The sequence below is a fragment of the Pan troglodytes genome, chromosome 4, assembly GCF_028858775.2.
Source record: "Pan troglodytes isolate AG18354 chromosome 4, NHGRI_mPanTro3-v2.0_pri, whole genome shotgun sequence".
Classification (NCBI taxonomy): domain Eukaryota; kingdom Metazoa; phylum Chordata; class Mammalia; order Primates; family Hominidae; genus Pan; species Pan troglodytes.
In genome coordinates this window covers 69,325,765-69,344,821 of record NC_072402.2, presented here as the reverse complement: position 1 = coordinate 69,344,821, position 19,057 = coordinate 69,325,765, and the positions used below count along the sequence as shown (strand labels likewise).

The 19,057-nt window shown below is 37.9% G+C and overlaps 1 protein-coding gene across 5 annotated transcripts in view; it reads right to left on the bottom strand.

The window, feature by feature from the left end:
- Positions 1–869: 869 nt before the first annotated feature.
- Positions 870–19,057, bottom strand: part of TMEM267 (transmembrane protein 267) — a 39,777-nt gene continuing 21,589 nt past the window's right edge. For 4 of the 5 annotated variants that reach the window (XM_009449205.5, XM_009449202.5, XM_009449201.5 and 1 more), the window contains exons 2-3: positions 9,847–10,232; positions 870–2,748 (exon numbers count right to left, since the gene is read on the bottom strand). In XM_009449205.5, the coding sequence (XP_009447480.3) occupies positions 2,413–2,748; positions 9,847–10,158 (648 nt within the window). In that variant the 5' untranslated portion in view covers positions 10,159–10,232 and the 3' untranslated portion in view covers positions 870–2,412. The remainder of the gene's footprint in view (positions 2,749–9,846; positions 10,233–19,057) is intronic. The other variant, XM_063810479.1, reaches the window with a different exon arrangement.

Below are 19,057 nucleotides of genomic sequence, written 5' to 3'. Positions count from 1 at the left end.
GGCCACAGAGCAGGAAGTGAGTGGTGGGTGAGCGAGCATTATCACCTGAGCTCTACCTCCTGTTAGATCAGCTCCAGCAGTAGAGACCTATAGGAGCAGGAAACCTATTGTGAACTGCACATGTGAGAGATCTAGGTTGAAAGCTCCTTATGAGAATCTAATGCCGAATGATCTAAAATGGAACTGTTTCATCCTGAAACCATCCCCACCCCCCACCCCACCCCCGCCCTCTGTGGAAAAATTGTCTTCCACCAAACTAGTCTCTCCAGTCTCTGGTGCCAAAAGGCTGGGGACTGCTGATTTAGAGGACAAGGAAGATTTCCGATGGTAGAGGTAGGAACCAAGATGAATCCACACATAAAATGTGCAGATTGTTTAAGCAAGGAGTTATGTTCAAAAGTGAATTCCCATTCTAGTAAAGAAAAGTTATGACAACCCAAAAAATGCCTATGTAGCATTCTTATTTATTTATTTTATGTTTATTTTTTAAGACAGTCTCCCTCTGTCACACAGGCTGCAGTGCAGTGGCCCCATCTCAGGTCACTACAACCTCTGCCTCCCAGGTTCAAGCCATTGTCTGCCTCAGCCTCCCGAATAGCTGAAACTACAGGTGCACACCAGCACGCCCAGTTAATTTTTGTATATTTAGTAGAGACGGGGTTTCACCATGTTGGCCAGGCTGGTCTCGAACTCCTGACATCAAGTGATCTGCCTGCCTCGGCCTCCCAAAGTGTTGGGATTACAGGCGTGAGCCACCATGTCCGGTCACTATGTAGCATTCTTAAATAAGGCCCTATATTTTTAATAATATTTATTTGTTTAATATGAAGAAAGAAAAAGTAGAAAAGGTTTTGCAATTTAGTCAGGAATTGTTACACAAGATACAGACTTTATTTCCATGGATTTCTGAAGCCAGTGCTTAAAAAAAAAACTCTAATCAAATTTACCCCCACTATATAATATTTACCATTATACCAACCAAACTTATACAATAATTACTCTTGAAAAATAAGTAGACTGTAATATCTAATCAATTGCAAAATATAATAGATTGCAACCAATTTGTTAACAACAAGAAAAAAAACTCCCCTAAAGAGCTTGAACCTTCATAATAATTTACAGAATTCTGTTTAACTTAATATACAAGAAAATCTGCTGTGGATAAGGCATTGCTTTATGAACCCTCCATCTTTCCTCAGAGAATAAGGCACCAATCACTAACATTATAAATCACAAAACTGTAAGAAAATCTGAAGACAGCAGATGCCACATATGCCACAAAGAAAAGCAGGTACCTTTAGGGCACTGACTTTAATAAACTGTGCAAATATAAGATGTATAGCAACTAAATTTTCCTTCTCTAATAAAGAGGAATCATTTTAATAGAAGATCAACCTGAAAGAAAAAGGAAAAAGCAAATTTCCTAAAACTTTATTTTGAAAAAAATATATGCTGTCTTTCAGTATCAGGCAGAGTAAAATATTTTAGAATAGTATATAAAATAGTATATAAACAAACTGATAGCAACTAAAATAATTTTAATGGTACATTCAGGAATTTACATTTGAAATGACATTTCTGGTCTTTTTTTTGCATAAATTCAAATGTTATGGTTATGATCCAAATATCAACATTTTGTTAATGTTACTTATTATTTTCAAAACAGTTAAAACTAACACACGAGATTCTAGGCTAGAGATACCAAAAAATACTACTTCAGTAAAGTGTTACTGTAGCCAACATGTTTTAATAATTATTTCCTAAATTAATTTCTGAAATAATAAGCTAGATCTAATGTTAGCTACTGGATATTATAATGATGTGTCACAAGTGCTCTGAAGGTTTTGCCAGTAATCATAACTCATAAAGTATTCTGCAAATTAAATTTCACTCAGGATCAACATATATGAAAATAAATACATGTTAGCATTAACTATACATTTGTATAGTTAAATGATTCATATCATTTATTTGGTGATTTCACTATTTCAATATCTCAGGAAAATTGGATCCAAATATAATGTTAACTCTTTACAAATTAGCTACCCTAAAATTTGAGCTGTTTTTCGTTAGGAAATGGAATAAATTCCAGGTATATTTCCAGAAAATAAACTGGATGTTAATCTAGAAGAACTACTAGTAAAGCCAGATAAACAGAAAAAAACAATAAAAATATATTGTGGAATAAATGAAACTCTAATATTGCACTAGAGTTGTCATAGAAGAGAAGTAGAATAATAACAAGTATAATTTTTAAAAAAGTTGTATATGCTTCCTGAGCAAGAGGATTCCAGAATTATAATAACTAAATAATATAAACACCTAACTGTATTTTTAAAAATTAACTTTAATGTTGGCTACTCTTAATTATCATCATCTGAGCCATTTGCTTCTCTAAGACTGCCGTGTACCTCAGACATCAATACGAACTCCATGTTTTGAAGACATCATTTGTCTGGTTCCTGTTAAATACATAACGAATGAACAGATGTGAGGTAAAGATGATGTGATTATTACATAAAGCCAGAATGGCAAAGGAGAAGTTTTTCCAAATGGGCATATCCACAAACCATGACGAATCCCATCTCGGATATGATGTGAAGTCCAGGATATAAATAACATCCAGGGAAGAAAGCACCATGAGTCTTTGAGCTTGAAAAGGTGCATAGTAAATTTCAGGGTCAGAACCACAACGGGAATCACAGTAGAACAGTGAAGGAAAGGTCTTCGCGGGAGAGTCAAAGCAGCCTGAGGGAGCAAAGTAATAGCGAGTATCATTTCCTTTCTAGCAAAACAAAATTTTATACATGCTTCTTAATATTTTAAAATATTTTCCAGAGTCTATTGGACATGCAAAAGAAACATGTTCTATGCCACTTCAGGATACATATACCAAAATTATATATATATAAAAGAATATAAAAGTGTGAGCAGGATATCCTTTACATTAAAAATAAAATCAAGGTCTCAGGAATATGGTGATTAATTTTTTAAGTTTCCCATTATTTGCTTAGAAAATTCACAATATGAACATAATTTATAATCTAAGTGTACAGTTTGTGTAATTTGGAGTTTTATATAATTATCCAGGGCCTCTAAGAGCACTGTAAAAATATCTCACAACCAAATAAAATATTCTTTAGTTAAGGCAAAAGAGGGAAATATTTTTGTTATATCCATTTTATATTAGCTATAAACACTTTTGGAATTTATTTACAACATTTAGAAAAATTATATTATTTTAAATACATATTCTAAAATTGAGTTAAATAAACTTCAGTAAATTTCTTTTTTTTTTTTTTAGGTAGAGTCTTGCTCAGTTGCCCAGGCTGGTGTGCAGTGGCGCAATCTCGGCTCACTGCAATCTCTGCCTCTCGGGTTAAAATTCTCCAGCCTCAGCCTCCCGAGTAGCTGGGATCATAGGCACCTGCCACCATGCCCGGCTAATTTTTGTATTTTTAGTAGAGACAGGGTTTCACCATGTTGGCCAGGCTGGTCTCGAACTCCTGAACTCAGATGATCCACCCACCTTGGCCTCCCAAGGTGCTGGGATTACAGACGTGAGCCATGATGCCCGGCAAACTTCAGTAAATTTCTAAACCACTATCAAAATGTATACTCAATATCTGAACCAATAAAAATTTCAGGCTTAATCCCTGAATGATTCATGAGTAGGGTTTTGTTCTCACCTGCTTTAAAGACTAATTTGCGGCGAGATAATCCCTAAACAAAAATAAAGCTGAGGATAGTTATGATTGTCTAAATCTGAATCTCTGCACATATCCTCTAAAAGTATTATAAAACATGAAGGACAAATAAAACTACACAAAATCTCAAACCCTCAGCATAAACAGAAGCCAGAGAATGCCCATATTTGAAATTACCCATAAGTATTAACATAAACACCAAATCAGTGGGTTCTCTCTCTCACACTTCCATCCAAGTCAGGAAAAACTATATTGAAGAGAGAAGAGGGGAAACCTAAGATTGATCTAAAATTACCACTAGGAAGTTCAGTTTAAGTGTGAAAATACTGAAGAGTGTCCTGGTAGGTCACAGCACTAACTGCAGGGAAAGGACTTAAGAGTGGACCTTCAAGACTCTGAAAGGTATTGATTCTGGGGGAGACGATGGTAAGAAAGGGAGAGACACCCTTTGGAGACTGGATGGTGAAAAGGAAAAGAAGAAGTAAAAGGAAGAAATGTAGTTTCCTGTCCAAAAAACACAAACAAAAATCAGACAATGTTCCGACCACATGAAAAAAAGTTACCTATTAAAGAGACTCTACCTTGTCCCACTGTCAAATCAGACCACCCTTGAACAAGGAATCCTATAAACCCTCTCCTCAAACGAGTATTCTTTACCTCTCACCTACGGTCTGAACATCAAAGAGTTTATTTTACGCTCCCCTTTCCCTGCCTTCTCCTCCACATTTTGTTTTACTTCTACTTCATCAGAACATGTACCATTTCTGTATTATTATTCTACTTTTGTCTTCACCTTTGTTTTTAAATTCTATATCCACAATATGTTAAGTTCATCATTGGTCCTTTTGCTAACACTGCCTTAACCAAGAATATGTTAGAATAAAGAATCATGTAATATCATGAAATGAAGTGATAAAATAGAACAAATCTATAAAAAGCTAGTATAGGAGGAAAATCAGAAACAGAATAAAAATATCAGGCCACGTGGAGTGGCTCACGCCTGTAATCCCAGCACTTTGAGAGGCTGAGGCGGGCTGATCACCTGAGGTCAGGAGCTCGAGACCAGCCTGACCAACATGAAGAAACCCCGTTTCTACTAAAAATACAAAATTAGCTGGGCATGGTGGTGCATGCCTGTAATCCCAGCTAATTGGGAGGCTGAGGTAGGAGAATCGCTTGAACCTGGGAGGTGGAGGTTGAGGTGAGCTGAGATCATACCGTTGCACTCCAGCCTGGGCAATAAGAGTGAAACTCTGTCTAAAAAACAACCCCCCCCACAAAAAAAACCATCTCTTGAACCCTGTTCCTAGTAACAAATACAAAACAAAAAAGAATATTTTTTAAACTACATAAAACATAAGAAAATTATATCACAAGACTCCAAAGTAAGTTAAATCTCAAACAACCATATGGGGACATAAAAAAATCTTGAATCAGAAATTCAAAAATGGAAAAAAAAAGATTAAAAAAAGATAATAATTGATTAAACTCAGTATGGAAAAAAAACAAAAACAATCTAATAAATGACTATATTGCAATGTATCCAAGGGAGAATAGGTCAAATGAAAGTTTAATAAGGCACATTGAAAAAATTAATACAAAAATTAGCTGGGTATGGTGGTGCATGCCTGCTATTCCAGCTACTCAGGAGGCTGAGGCATGAGAATCCCTTGAACATAGGAGGCAGAGGTTGCAGTGAGCTGAGATCACGCCACTGCACCCCAAACTGGGCAACAGAGTAAGACTCTGTCTCAAGAAAGAAAAGAAAAAATGCAGGAAACCAACCAAGAGAATAAAAATGATATGAGGAAAAAAGTAAAAACAGGTAGAAAATAGCTGAAATAGAATACAGGCAAAAAGAAACAACATATGTGTAACTGTAGTCCCTAAAGAAGAAAAACAAAGAAATAGAATGGAACGAGTATTTAAAGCTATGATCCAAGAAAACGAAAAATAAAAATGCGAATCTATTAAAAGAGCCCATCTGAAAAAACTGACTCAATGATAAGCTTCAAGACAATTTAGTAGAGCTATTACTGTAATAATGATAAAAGAACATTTTTTAAGCCCTCCACGCAAAAGATAAAATAACTTGCAAAGGCAATAGTATTACACTGGCATTGGATTTCTCCCCCCAATAAAAGCACTTTTATGTACTATAGTAATAAAGGTTTAGTTTATAATCCATATTAGTAAAATATAAATCATAGAACTGATTGGAAAGACTGGAGACACCTTTAATAGGAAGTACAACATTTTCAACAGGATGGGATTAAGGAGCCTATGGTAATCACTACTTGCAAGAAAGCAATAACCTGATGTTGAGTTATGCTCTGGATATGTTTACAGCCACACTGATTCTTTACACTCTTATTTGTGAATTAACATCTATTTATATTAATAGCTGCTAAAAAAGAAACTGGAAATTCTTGTTGTTGGCTGATGTCTAAAATATCAATGTAGCGTTTTTTTTTTTTTTTTTTTTTTTTTTTTGACAGAGACTTGTGCTGTCTCAAAGCCCAGGCTGGAGTATAGTGGCACAATCTTAGCTCACTGTAACCTCAAACTCCTGGGCTCAAGTGATCCTCTTGCCTCAGCCTCCTGATTAGGTGGAACTATAGGCATACACCACCATGCCTGGCTAGTTTTTTATTTTTTGTAGAGATGGGGTCTGGCCCTGTTGCCCAAGCTGGTCTTCAGCTCCTGGCCTCAAGTGATCCTCCCATCTCAGCCTCACAGTGTTGGGGTTACAGGCATGAGCCACTGTGCCTGGCCTTTGATTTTTTTATTAATAGAAAAACAATGAATAATGAAAGAAAATGGAATTATCATAGAATCATAGAAGTAAAAATAGATCACTGTCATGAATACTTATTCAGTTTTGATATTTATTACTGATAATCACATACCACCTTATGGTGGATGTAAAATATTTTAATACTTAATTCAAAAATAATGATTAATACTAGAACTATGCTGTACTTTATGTGCACTATCTCATTTGATCCTTATAACAACTCTATGTGGTAGGTAGCATTTTACAGCAGAGGAAACTGAGGCAGTGAGGCTAGTTACTTCCCCCATACTGTGCAGTTAATGAGTGGCACAGCTGGGATTTGACCCTGGGTCTGTCTAACTCTATAGTTCATATTCTTAACAATAGTGCTTCTAAGTGAATTAAAGGATAAATACGTTATGCAGCCTAAATGCTTTTAAAAATTATAATAGAATAAATTCTAGATGAACACATTTATGAATCACATATTTTATAATGTTTCATAGCTTATCCCAATCTCTAACATTTATTGTTTTTTTGCTTGTTTGTTTTGTTTTTTTGAGACAGAGTTTCGCTCTTCTTGCCCAGGCTGGAGTGCAATGGTGTGATCTTGGCTCATTGCAACCTCCACCTCCCGGGTTCAAGCAATTCTCTTGCCTCAACCTCCCAAGTAGCTGGGATTACAGGCGCCTGCCACTATGCCCAGCTAATTTTTTTTTTTTTGTATTTTTAGTAGAGACGGGATTTCACCATGTTGGCCAGGATGGTCTCGATCTTTTGATCTCACCTCTGCCTCCAAAGTGCTGGGAGATTACTGGCATAAGCCACCGCTCCCGGCCCATTTACTGTTAATATTTACCAGGCCATGTCACTTATCATGCTTATTTAATCCTCACAACAACCCCACAAGGTAAGTAATGTTATAATCCACATATTACAGATGAAGAAATTAAAATTTAAAGAAGAAAAGGGAACTTAATTAAACTAAAGAGCTTCTGCACAGCAAAGGAAATAATCAATAGAGTAAACAGACAACCTACAGGATGGGAGAAAGTAGGGTTCATTTGAAAAAGGGCTCATATCCAGAATCTACAAGAAACTCAAACAACTCAACAAGAATAAAACAAATAACCCCATCAAAAAGTGGGCAAAGGACATGAACAGACATTTTTCAAAAGAAGACACAGAAACAGCCAATAAACATGAAAAAATGCTCCATATCACTAATAATCAGAGAAATGCAAATTAAAACCACAATGAGATGCCATCACACACCATCAGAATGGCTATTATTAAAAAGTCAAAAACCAACAGATGCTGGCAAGGATGCAGAGAAAAGGGAACACTTATACATTGTTGGTGGGAATACAAATTAGTATAACCTCTATGGAAAACAGTATGGAGATTTCTCAAAGAACTAAAAATAGAACTACCTTTTGATCCAGCAATCCCACTACTGAATATCTTCTAAAGGAAAATAAGTTATTATAAAAAACTAATCATTGCCAGCCACAGTGGCTCGTGCCTGTAATCCCAGCACTTTGGGAGGTTGAGGTGGGAGGATCACTTGAGTCTAAGAGTTTGAGACCAGACTGGGCAACATAGGGAGACCCTGCCTCTACAAATAATTTTTTAAAAATTAGCCTGGCATGGTGGCGTGTGACTATGGTCCCAGATACTCAGGAGGCTGAGGTGGGAGAATTGCCTGAGCCCAAGAGGTTGATGCTGCAGTGAGCCGTGATCACACCACTGCACTCCAGCCTGGGCATCACAGCAAGACCCTATCTCAAAAAAAAAAAAAAAAAGAAAGAAAAAAGAAAAGAAATCATTATATAAAAAAGACACCTGCACTTGTATGATTATGACAGCACTATACACAATAGCAAAGTCATGGAATTAACCTAAGTGTCCTTCAGTGGATGACTGGATAAAATGTGATTGATATATAATCACACCATGGAACACTACTTGCCCATACAAAATAATAAAATCGTGTCTTGTACAGCAACATGGATGGAACTGGAGGCCATTATCCTTAGTGAAATGATGCAGAAACAGAAAGTTAAAAAAACACACATGTTCTCACTTGTAAGCGAGAGCTAAACAATGGGTACACATGGACATACAGAGTGGAATAATAGACACTGGAGACTCCAAGAGGTGGGAGAGTGAGAAGAGGTGAGAGATAAAATACTATTTGTACAGCATTAGAGTGACGGGTACACTAAAAGCTCAGACTTTACCGCTATGCAATACATACACGTTATACAACTGTGCTTGTGGCCCTAAATCCATTAAAAAAAAAAAAAAACTAAAAAAAAGAAAAGTACTCTACTAACACCAAACAACCAGGATTCAAACTCAAGTCTTCTCATTTCAATCTTAAACAAAATGTTATGCTAACTCTACTTATAGCACAAAAGTTTGTCTTTAATTAGCATTACTGATTCTTTACTGATTAAGTTTCTAAATAAGTGAAACAATTTCTGAGAAATACCTGGTACTTGACGCATAATAGGAAAAAGTGAATATTTCTCATTCATTCCACAAATATTTCCTGAATATCTCCTAGGTAAGCCAGGCATTGTTCTAGGCCAGGGGTGAATGAAACAGAAAGTCCTTGCTCTATGAGTTTAGATTTCTTTCCTGAAATGTTTATAGATCATAAGCACGTAAAATGCAGGCAAATCTTCTGACATTTAGAAAATATTATCTGAACCAACATTTTAAGTTTAGTTCATTTGTGAACTATATAACTGAACTCCTGAATGCCTCAGTGAAATTCCTCAATTTCTCCACAAGGGACTGTGTTCTAGCCAGTCCAATTGAAATACATGCCTTTCGCTCCAAAAGGGACTGGGAGAATTAATCTGTTCAAGTCATTCCTCAGGACTGGGAATCATCTTAAAGCTATTCAACTTTTACGGAGTACTTAGGAGCTGCATACTAACTGTAAAACATAAAGAATAAGGGGGAAATGTTAAGTGTGCTCCTGAAGAAAGTACACTGATACAGAAAGAACTAGGACAGCCTTGAGAATCACCCCTGTTAATTTAAACCGGTTTGCTAATACTTTCTTCAAGACCTGGCTAAACGCATCCTCTGTAAGCCAGCACTGAACTCTTTAGGTACAGTTCGTGGGTCTTTGCTCTAGGTGAATCCATAGCAGTTTGTGATGGCAAATAATTTGATTAGCAACATGTCTGTGCATCTTTAGGCAAGTACTAAGTGGTCAAAAAGGTTACATGAATGTGCTTTCCTATTTTAAGACAAATCCTCTCTAGTTCTAAATGATGCTGTAAAGATCAGCAAAATAGTGCTAAGGAAATTAAAGATCAGAAAAATTAAGCCTATGCTTTTTACCTTTAAAGACATGGATCCAGCTAGAAAAAAGTGGTCTACATCAATAACAGAGGCTAAAAATCCAGCTAAAATGATTTCTCCAAAGTCAGTCTTCTTCTTGATTCCAATGACTACCGCCCATGACCACATGCCAATTACACAATGTACTGCATTATCTGAGAGAGCACGAAGCCAGTCATTTTGCTGAATTGTGGAAAACTGAAGAAGTCTGTCAGCTACAAGGCAAAATGCCCCCAGACCAAGGCTGGAAATAAGAGATTCGGTGCTACAAGTCTGCAGTAAAGCATGGGTCTTTTCAGTCTCGGATGCCATGACAAACAATATGTTAGTATAGACTAAAAGCCATCAGGAATGAACAGTCTATTCTTGTTTACATTTCCAGCACCCTAAAGGAGAAAGTAGAGAAAAATATGAATGAAGATTATGGACTACCATATAATATTTAAACAAAACAGTATCAGCAATAATTTCACAAACATAAAACCAAGATGTAAATACTGGCAACTTTTACGTGTTATATATAATATGTCACATAGCCCAAGGAGAATAGTTTTTTTTTTTTTTTTTAGGAAAAGCAGGGTACACGGTATGTATCAAGGAGAATTTCAGAAAGCCCACCAACTGCAATCTATTGCTTTAAGGTCATCAAATAGTTCTATCTCCCAGCTGTGTGTAGTACATGGTGGTGAATATCCGTTGGGTTTGTGTACCCAACAACTACTTTCCATACTTCTGACAACAGTAATCCCTTCCTTTGGGAAAACTTCCTCACATTAAACTCCAGAGCTCACCAATTAGAGTTTTCCATTTCCCTAATAATGGTGACTAATCTAGTAATGAAAGTGGTCCAGGCTGAGCCAATCAGATTCCTTTCCAAAATTTGTCTTGTGGTAGAGAAAGTTCCTCTTCTTGGAGGCCATGGGCTCCATTACACGAAATAGCCTAGGAAAATAAAATCCCAGAGAGACACAAAGGAGAACGGCTAATAGAATCATGACGACAGTGAGTACTTATGTCCAACGTCTAAAGGTTCTCAGAGCTACCCTAGATCTTGCAGCTCCTCCTCCACTTCAATGAGCTACCCCAACATTTTCCCATCAAATCCCCTTTACATTTCTGATGCCTTGAACCAAATAACCTTAACTGATATAAAAATGCAATCATAATTCTATGCTGAGTTCTCACATGGCACAGAATATTGACATTATTTACCTAGCTAGAAAATATCTGTCTACCTAAAGTGTGACACATGAAGTTTTTTCTTTTACATTGTTTGTTTTAATCCTGAGACTAAAGAATAACTGATTTATTGATAATGACTCAACTTCTATTATGCAATAAAAGCTATACATAGCTCATTATATATATTCTAAAACTGCAGAGGACCTAGAAGAATAAAACAATTTTGAAAAAGAGAAACTAAGTTGGAGGACTACTTATACCATCTTATTTTAAGTTACATTATAAAGCTACAGTAGGCTGGGCACAGTGGCTTACACCTGTAATCCCAACACTTTAGGAGGCTGAGGCAGGAGGATTGCTTGAGGACAGGAGCTCGAGACCAACCTGGGCAACATAGCGAGACACTGTCTCTACAAATAATAAAAAATTAGCCAGGCGTGGTGGTGCATGCCTGTAGTCCCAGCTACTTGAGAGGCTGAGGTGGGAGGATCGCTTAAGCCCCGGAGGTTGAGGCTGCAGTGGGCTGTAATTGTGCTACTGCATGCCAGCCTGGGCAACACAGAGACCCTGTCTTAAAAAAAAAAAGCTACAGTAATCAAAACAGTGTAGTATTGGTATAATGACAGACATACAGACTAACAAAACAGAATACAGAGTGGGATCAGAAATAGAACCAAACATACCTAGTCAATTTTATTTATTTATTTATTTATTTATTTATTTATTTATTTATTTTTTGAGATGGAGTCTCACTCTGTCGCCCAGGCTGGAGTGCAGTGGTGTGATCTTGGCTCGCTGCAACCTCCGCCTCCTGGGTTCAAGCAATTCTCCTGCCTCAGCCTCTCAAGTAGCTGGGATTACAGGTGCCCGCCACCATGCCTGGCTAATTTTTTTGTTTGTATTTTTAGTAGAGATGGGTTTCACCATGTTGGCCAGGCTGGTTTCGAACTTCTGACCTCAAGTGATCCACCCACCTCAGCCTCCCAAAGAGCTGGGATTATAGGCGTGAGCCATCGTGCCCAGCCAATTTTTTTTTATTTAAGACAGAGTTTTACTGGAGTGTAGTGGCACAGTTATGGCTCACTACACCCTTTACCTCCCAGGTTTAAGAATTTCTCCTACCTCAGTCTCTTGAGTAGCTGGAGCCACAGATGTGTGTCACCATGCCTTTTTTTTTTTTTTCCAAAGAGACAAGGTCTCCCTGTCTCTAGAGAGGCCTCGAACTCCTAGCTGGTCTCGAACTCCTGGCCTCAAGTGATCCTTGGCTTCCCAAAGTGCTGAGATTACAGGCATGAGCCATCATGCCCAGCCTGGTCAATTAATTTTTGATAAAGGTGCAAAGATAAATCAATGGAGGAAGAATATTCTTTTCAACAAATGGTGTGAGAACAAATGGATATCCATATGCAAAAATCATAAACCTGAATCTATATCTTACTCCATATACAAAAATTATCTCAAAATGAATCACAAACCTAAATGTAAATAAAACATAAAAAGATAAAATTTCTGGAAAAAAACATAAAGTATTTTTGTGTCCTTGGATCACGCAAAGAGTTATTAGATACAATACCAAAAGCTTGATCCATTAAAAAATTGGTAAGTTGAACTTTATCAAAATTAAAAGCTTCTGATCTTTGAAAGACAATGTTAAGAGAAAGAAAAAACAATTTTTAAATCTTATATCTGATAAAGGACTTACATCCAGAATATATAAAGAACTCTCAAAACAGAGTAATAGGAAAACAAACCAATACAAAAATGGACAAAAGATGTGAAAATGGGTACCTACCATTGATGATATTCAGATAGCCAATAAGTATAAGAAATATGTTCATCACCATTAATTATTAGGGAAATGCAAATTTTAAAAATTAGATATCACACACCTGTTAAGATGGCTAAAATTAAAGACTGACAATCCCAGATGTTGACAAAGATGTGGAGCAACCAGAACTCATACACTGCTGGTCGGAATAAAAAACAGTATGACTATTTTGGAAAAACAGTTTTCCAATTCCTCAGAAAGTTAAACGTACTCTTACCATATAACCCAGTCATTCCACTTCTAGGTATTTTCCCAAAAGCTTATGTGTACACAAAGGCTTACACATGAATGTTCATAGCAGCTTTATCTGAATTTGTTCCAAGTTGGAAACAACTCAAATGTCCACAAACATGTGAATAAACAAAAGGTGGAATAAAAAGGAACAAACATGTGATACACATAAAAACATGAATGAATCTTGAAATGATTATAGTAAGTGAAAGAAGTCAAACAAACAAAAATTACACAGTTAAAACCCATAGAACTGTGCGACATAAAGGATGAACCCTAATGTAAAGTATGGACTTTAGTCAATAATAACATATCAATATTGGTTCCCTACTTGTATCAAATATACCACACTATTGCAAATATTAATAATGGGGAAAATGTATGCAGGGCAAAGGGCATCTATAAGAATTCTCTATAATATTGGCTCAATTTTTCTGTAAACCTAAAACTACTATTTAGATTTATGTATTAGTCTGTTATTGCATGGAACTACCTGAAACTGGGTAATTTACAAAGAAAAGAAGCTTAATTGGCTTACAGTTCTGCAGGCTGTACAGGAAGCATGGCTGAGGAAGCCTCAGGAAACTTACAATCATGGTGGAAGGTAAAGAGGAAGAAGTCACGTCTTACATGGCCAGAGTAGAAGACTAAAGTGGAAGGTGCTACACACTTTAAACAGCCAGATCTCGTGAGAACGAACTCACTATCATGAGAACACCTAGGGGGATATCTGCCCCCACGAACCAGTCACCTCCCACCAGGCCCCTCCTCCAACACTGGGGATTACAATTTGACATGAGATTTGGGTGAGGACACAAATCCAAACCATATCAGTTTATAAAGTCTATTAATTAGAAAAACTTACAAAAACTTAAAAATAAAGTCAATTTATTTTTAAAAATTAAATAAATGAACCGCCAACAAATATTATAAATTTAGGTAATAGATGTACTGTAGTTCATTATATTTTTCTCTATTTTTCTGTATGTTTGAAATTTTCATTTAGAAATGTTTTTATTAAATTTATTTATTTTGAGGACAGGGTCTCACTGTGTTGCCCACACTGGAGTGCAGTGGCTTGATCTTGGCTCACTGCAACCTTGACTTCCTAGTCTCAGGTGATCCTCCCACCTCACCTCCTGAGTAGCTGGGACTACAGGCATGAGCCATCATGCCTGGCTATATGTTTCCATTTCTATTTATTTAATTTAAAAAATTCTTTCTTTCCTTATTTTTTGAGACAGGGTCTTGCTCTGTTGTCCAGGCTGGAGTACAGTGGTGTGAATATGGCTCACTGCAGCCTCTATGTCCTGGGCTCATGAGATCCCCCTGCCTCAGCCTCCTGAGTAGCTGGAATCACAGTCACAGGCCACCATGCCTGGCTAATTTTTAAATTTTTTTGTAGAGATGGAATTTCACCATGTTGCCCAGGCTGGTCTGCAGCTCCTGGCCTCAAGCAATCTTCCCACCTCAGCCTCCCAAAGTGCTGGGATTACAGGCGTGAGCCACTGAACCTGGCCTAGAAATATGTTTTTAAAAAGAGTGCATAGTATAATTCTACTTATTTAAAATTCTACAAAATACAAACTAATTTATAGTGACAGAAAGCAGATCCATGGTTTCCTGAAGACAGTAGAGGCAGGAATGATTAAAAAGGAGAATAAGGAAACTTTGGTAAGGGATGCATATGTTCATTATCTTGACTGTGGTGATAGTTCCATGGTTCACAGTTTCATACACATGTCAAAACATATCAAACTGTATATTTTAAACATATACAGTTAATTACATGTCAATTATACTCCAACAAAGATGTTAAAAAGTTAGGAAGGTACACTTCATTGATTATAAAACAGCAGGCTTTTGTAAAAAAGGAGAAATATGAAAACAAGAAACTATGGAAATGAAAAAGTTGATTACCCAAATAAAAACTCAATGCAAAGTCTACTATGCACTGAAGGAATGCACAGTGGTGTGAATCTTGCAAACATCAAAATTAGTAAATGAGAACATTTGCAAAGAATTTTTCCAAAGCTTAAGGGGAAAATATAAGACAAAGAGTTGGGCATTGAAAAAAAATTTCCAAAAATAAAGAGAAAACATTTAGAGTTTCAGAATGTCAAAGAAAAAATTATCTTCAAAAGAAAGAGAATGTGATTATCATCAACCCTAAATGTCAGAATACTGTGAGGTAACATTTACAGAACTCTGAGAGAAAAAGATCATAGACTGTAGCATTCTACGCATAGCTAAATTATGGCACCTATGTCGCAACTGTGAATTTTAAAAGTTTTGCCTTAGAAATTATACACCCATGTATGATTTTGGGGGGTAGGGGAAACTGAGCAGTAGAACTTCTCAATCTGTAGCAGGAAGGGAGACAAATAAAGAAAATTTGATCAATACAGCAAGACAGAAAAGAAAAAAAAGAAAACCTTACTTCCCTCCAGCTCACCCCCACTCTGCAAAAAGCAATAGGGACCAAATAAAATACAAATACCACAACAAATGTGAATGTGTTAAATTTCTCTATAAAGAGACAAACATAATCAGATTGGGGCAAAAGAAAACATCACTAAATTATTGTTCAAAACAAAACACCTCAAACAAAAAGTCTTAACAATATAGAAAATAAAGAGATGAGAAAATATATGTCTAAGAAATACAAACAAAATTAAGTAGCAATGGTAATATTAACTGCAAACACAGAATTCAAGGTAAAAATGATTAATTAGAACTGAAAAGGATAAAATAGTCACATCACAGTAAAGTTCTATGGGGTAAGAGGATGCTTACATGTCAAACAACATAGCAGCAAAAAATTAAGTGGTCAATAAAAGGCATAATCTGAATAATATAATTTATAAATTTTATTTCATACTCAGGTATACAACTTCATATGCTATGAAGCAGTGGTCCCAGTCCTTTTTGGCACCAAGGACTGGTTTTGTGGAAGACAATTTTTCCATGGACTGTGGAGGGGGATGGTTTTGCGATGATTCAAGTGCATTACATTTATTGTGTACTTTATTTCTATTATTATTACATTGTAATATATAATTAAATACTTACACAACTCAACATAATGTAGAATCAGTGGGAGCCCTTAGCTTGTTTTCCTGCATCTAGAGAGTTCCATCTTAGGATGGTGGGAGACAGTGACAGATCATCAGGCATTAGATTCTCATAAGAAGCACGTGACCTAGAATGTGCATGTGCACATTCTAGACCTAGAACTCGCATGTGCAGTTCACAATAGGTTCACTCTCCAATGAGAAGCTAATGCTGCCACTGATGTGAAAGGAGGTGGAGCTCAGACAGTAATGTCAATGATGGAGAGTGGCTGTAAACACAAATGAAGCTTCACTTGCTAGCCTGCCATTCACCTCCTGCTTTGCGGCCTGGATCCTAATGGGCCATGAACCTGTACTGGTCCATGGCCTGGGGGTGGGGACTCCTGCTATAAACAGTACACATTCTTTTCAAATGTTCACGGAACCCCCACAAAAGTTAACCACATATTTGAATTAGGGAGGCAGAGCAAAATAGCAGAATAGAAGGCTCCACCAATCATCCCCAAACACAAGTTAACAACTATCTACACAGAAAAAAAACACCTTCATAAGAACCAAAAATCAGGTGAGACTCATAGTACCTGGTTTTAACTTCACACCACTGAAAGAGGCACAGAAGAGATTAAAAAAAAACACACACACACAGAAAAGCAAAAAACAGTCCTGAATCACTAACGCCACCCCTCCCCTACACCCCAGAAGTGGCAGAGTGGGGCAGAGAGCATCTCTGGGCACTGAGGGAGGGAGAACACAGCAGTTTTGAGGCACTGAACTCAGTGCTGTCCTGTTAGAGCAGAAAGGAAAATCAGACTAAACTCAGCTGATGTCCAGCCACAGAGGGAGCATTTAAATTAGCCCAAGCCAGAGGGGAAATGCCCATTACATTGGTCCGAATTTGAGTTTCTGCAAACCTCGCCACTGAGGGCTACAGTGCCCTCCCTCTGTCTCCAGGTAAACGTGAAAGGCAGTGTAGGCCTTAAGGACTGCAACCCTTAGGTGAGTCCTAGAGCTGAACTAGGCCCAGAGACAGTGGACTGCGTGGGCACATGACATACTGAGACCAAAGTTGGGGCAGCCAAAGGCGTGCTGGCATCACCCTCACCTAACCCCATGCTGCACATCTTGAGGCTCCAAAAGAGACCCCTTCTTTTTGCTTGAGGAGAATAACAGCTCAACCACAGCAAGACAGGACACTGGTCAGAGTCATGAGGGCCCTAGTTCCCAGATGTCATTTCTAGACATATTCAGAGCCAGAAGGGAAACCCCTGCCTTGAAGGACAGGACTCAAAAACTGGCAGCATTCATCACCTGCTAACTGAAGAGCCCTTGGGACCTGGACAACCAGCAGTGATACACAGGTACTACATCAAGGGCCTTGCGTGAGCCTCTGAGACTTGCTGGCTTCAGGTGAGACTCAGCACATTATCAGCTGTGGTGGCTATGGGAAAAAACTCCCTCTATTTGACAAAAGCAGAGAGAAAACTAAAGGGGACTTTGCCTTTCACCTTAGGTATCAGCACAGGCATAGGAGGATAGAGCACCAAGTGAGCTCTTGGGGTCCCTGATTCCAGGATATGACTCTTGGATGGCATTTCTGGACCTGCCCTGGGCCACAGAGGAGCCCACTGCCCTAAAGGGTGGGTCTCAGGCCAGGCAGCATCCACCACAAACTGACTTAAGAGACCTTGTGCCTTAAGGGGCATCAGCAGTGTTCTGACAGTACTCTTTGTGACCTGGGCTGGTGGTGGCTATGGAGTCAGGCTCCTCTGTCTTTGAAAAGGGGAGGGAAAAGTGGGAAGGACTGCATCTTGTGGTTTGAGTGCCAGCTCAGCTGCAGTGCAATAGAACATCAGGTAGACGTCTAAGGTTTTTGACTTTAGTCCCTGACTCCCAGATGGTACCTCTAGACCCACCCAGGGCCTGGGGGACCTCACTGCCCTGAAAGGAAGGACACAGGCCTGGCTGGCTTTGCTACTGGCTGACTGTAGAGTCCCAGGGCCTACGGCAAACATAGGCAGTAGCCAGGAAGTGAATATAGCAAGCATTGTGTGAGACCAAGTGCCATGCTGGGTTCAGGTCTGACCCAGCACAGTCATGGTAGTTGTGGCCACAGGGGTACTTGGGTTACTTCACCCTAGCTTTAGGTGGCTCAGAACACAGAGACAGACTGTTTGAGAGAAAGTAAAGGAAGAGAACAAGAGTCCTTGGCTGGTAATCCAGAGAATTCTCCCATATCTTGTCCATGACCATCAAGGCGGTACCTCTATGAGTCTGCAAGAACCACAGCATTACTGGGCTTGGAGTGCCCTCTAAAGCAGATATAGTTTAGATTATAACACCAAAGTCCTTTCAAATATCTGGAAAACCTTCCCAAGAAGGCCGGGTACAAACAAGCCCCAACAATGAAGCCTACAATAAATACCTAAGTCATCAATGCCCAGACACTGAAGAACATCTACTAGCATCAACACCATCCAGGAAAACATGACCTCACCAAATGAACTAAATAAGGCACTAAAGACCAATCTTGGAAAAGAAGATATGTGACTTTTCAGACAGAGAATTTAAAATAGCTGTGTTGAGGAAATTCAAAGAAATTCAAGATAACACAGAAAAGGAATCCAGAAATCTATCAGATAAATTTAACAAAAAGATTGAAATAATTAAACAGAATCAAGCCGAAATTCTGGAGCTGAAAAATGCAATTGGCATACTGAAGAATGCACCACAGTCATTTAATAACAAAACTGATCAAGCAGAAGAATTAGTGAGCTTGAAGCCAGGCTATTTGAAAATACAGTCAGAGAAGACAAAAGAAAAAAGAATAAAAAACAATGAAGCACACATACAGGATCTAAAAAATAGCCTTAAAAAAGCAAATTTAATAGTTAATGGC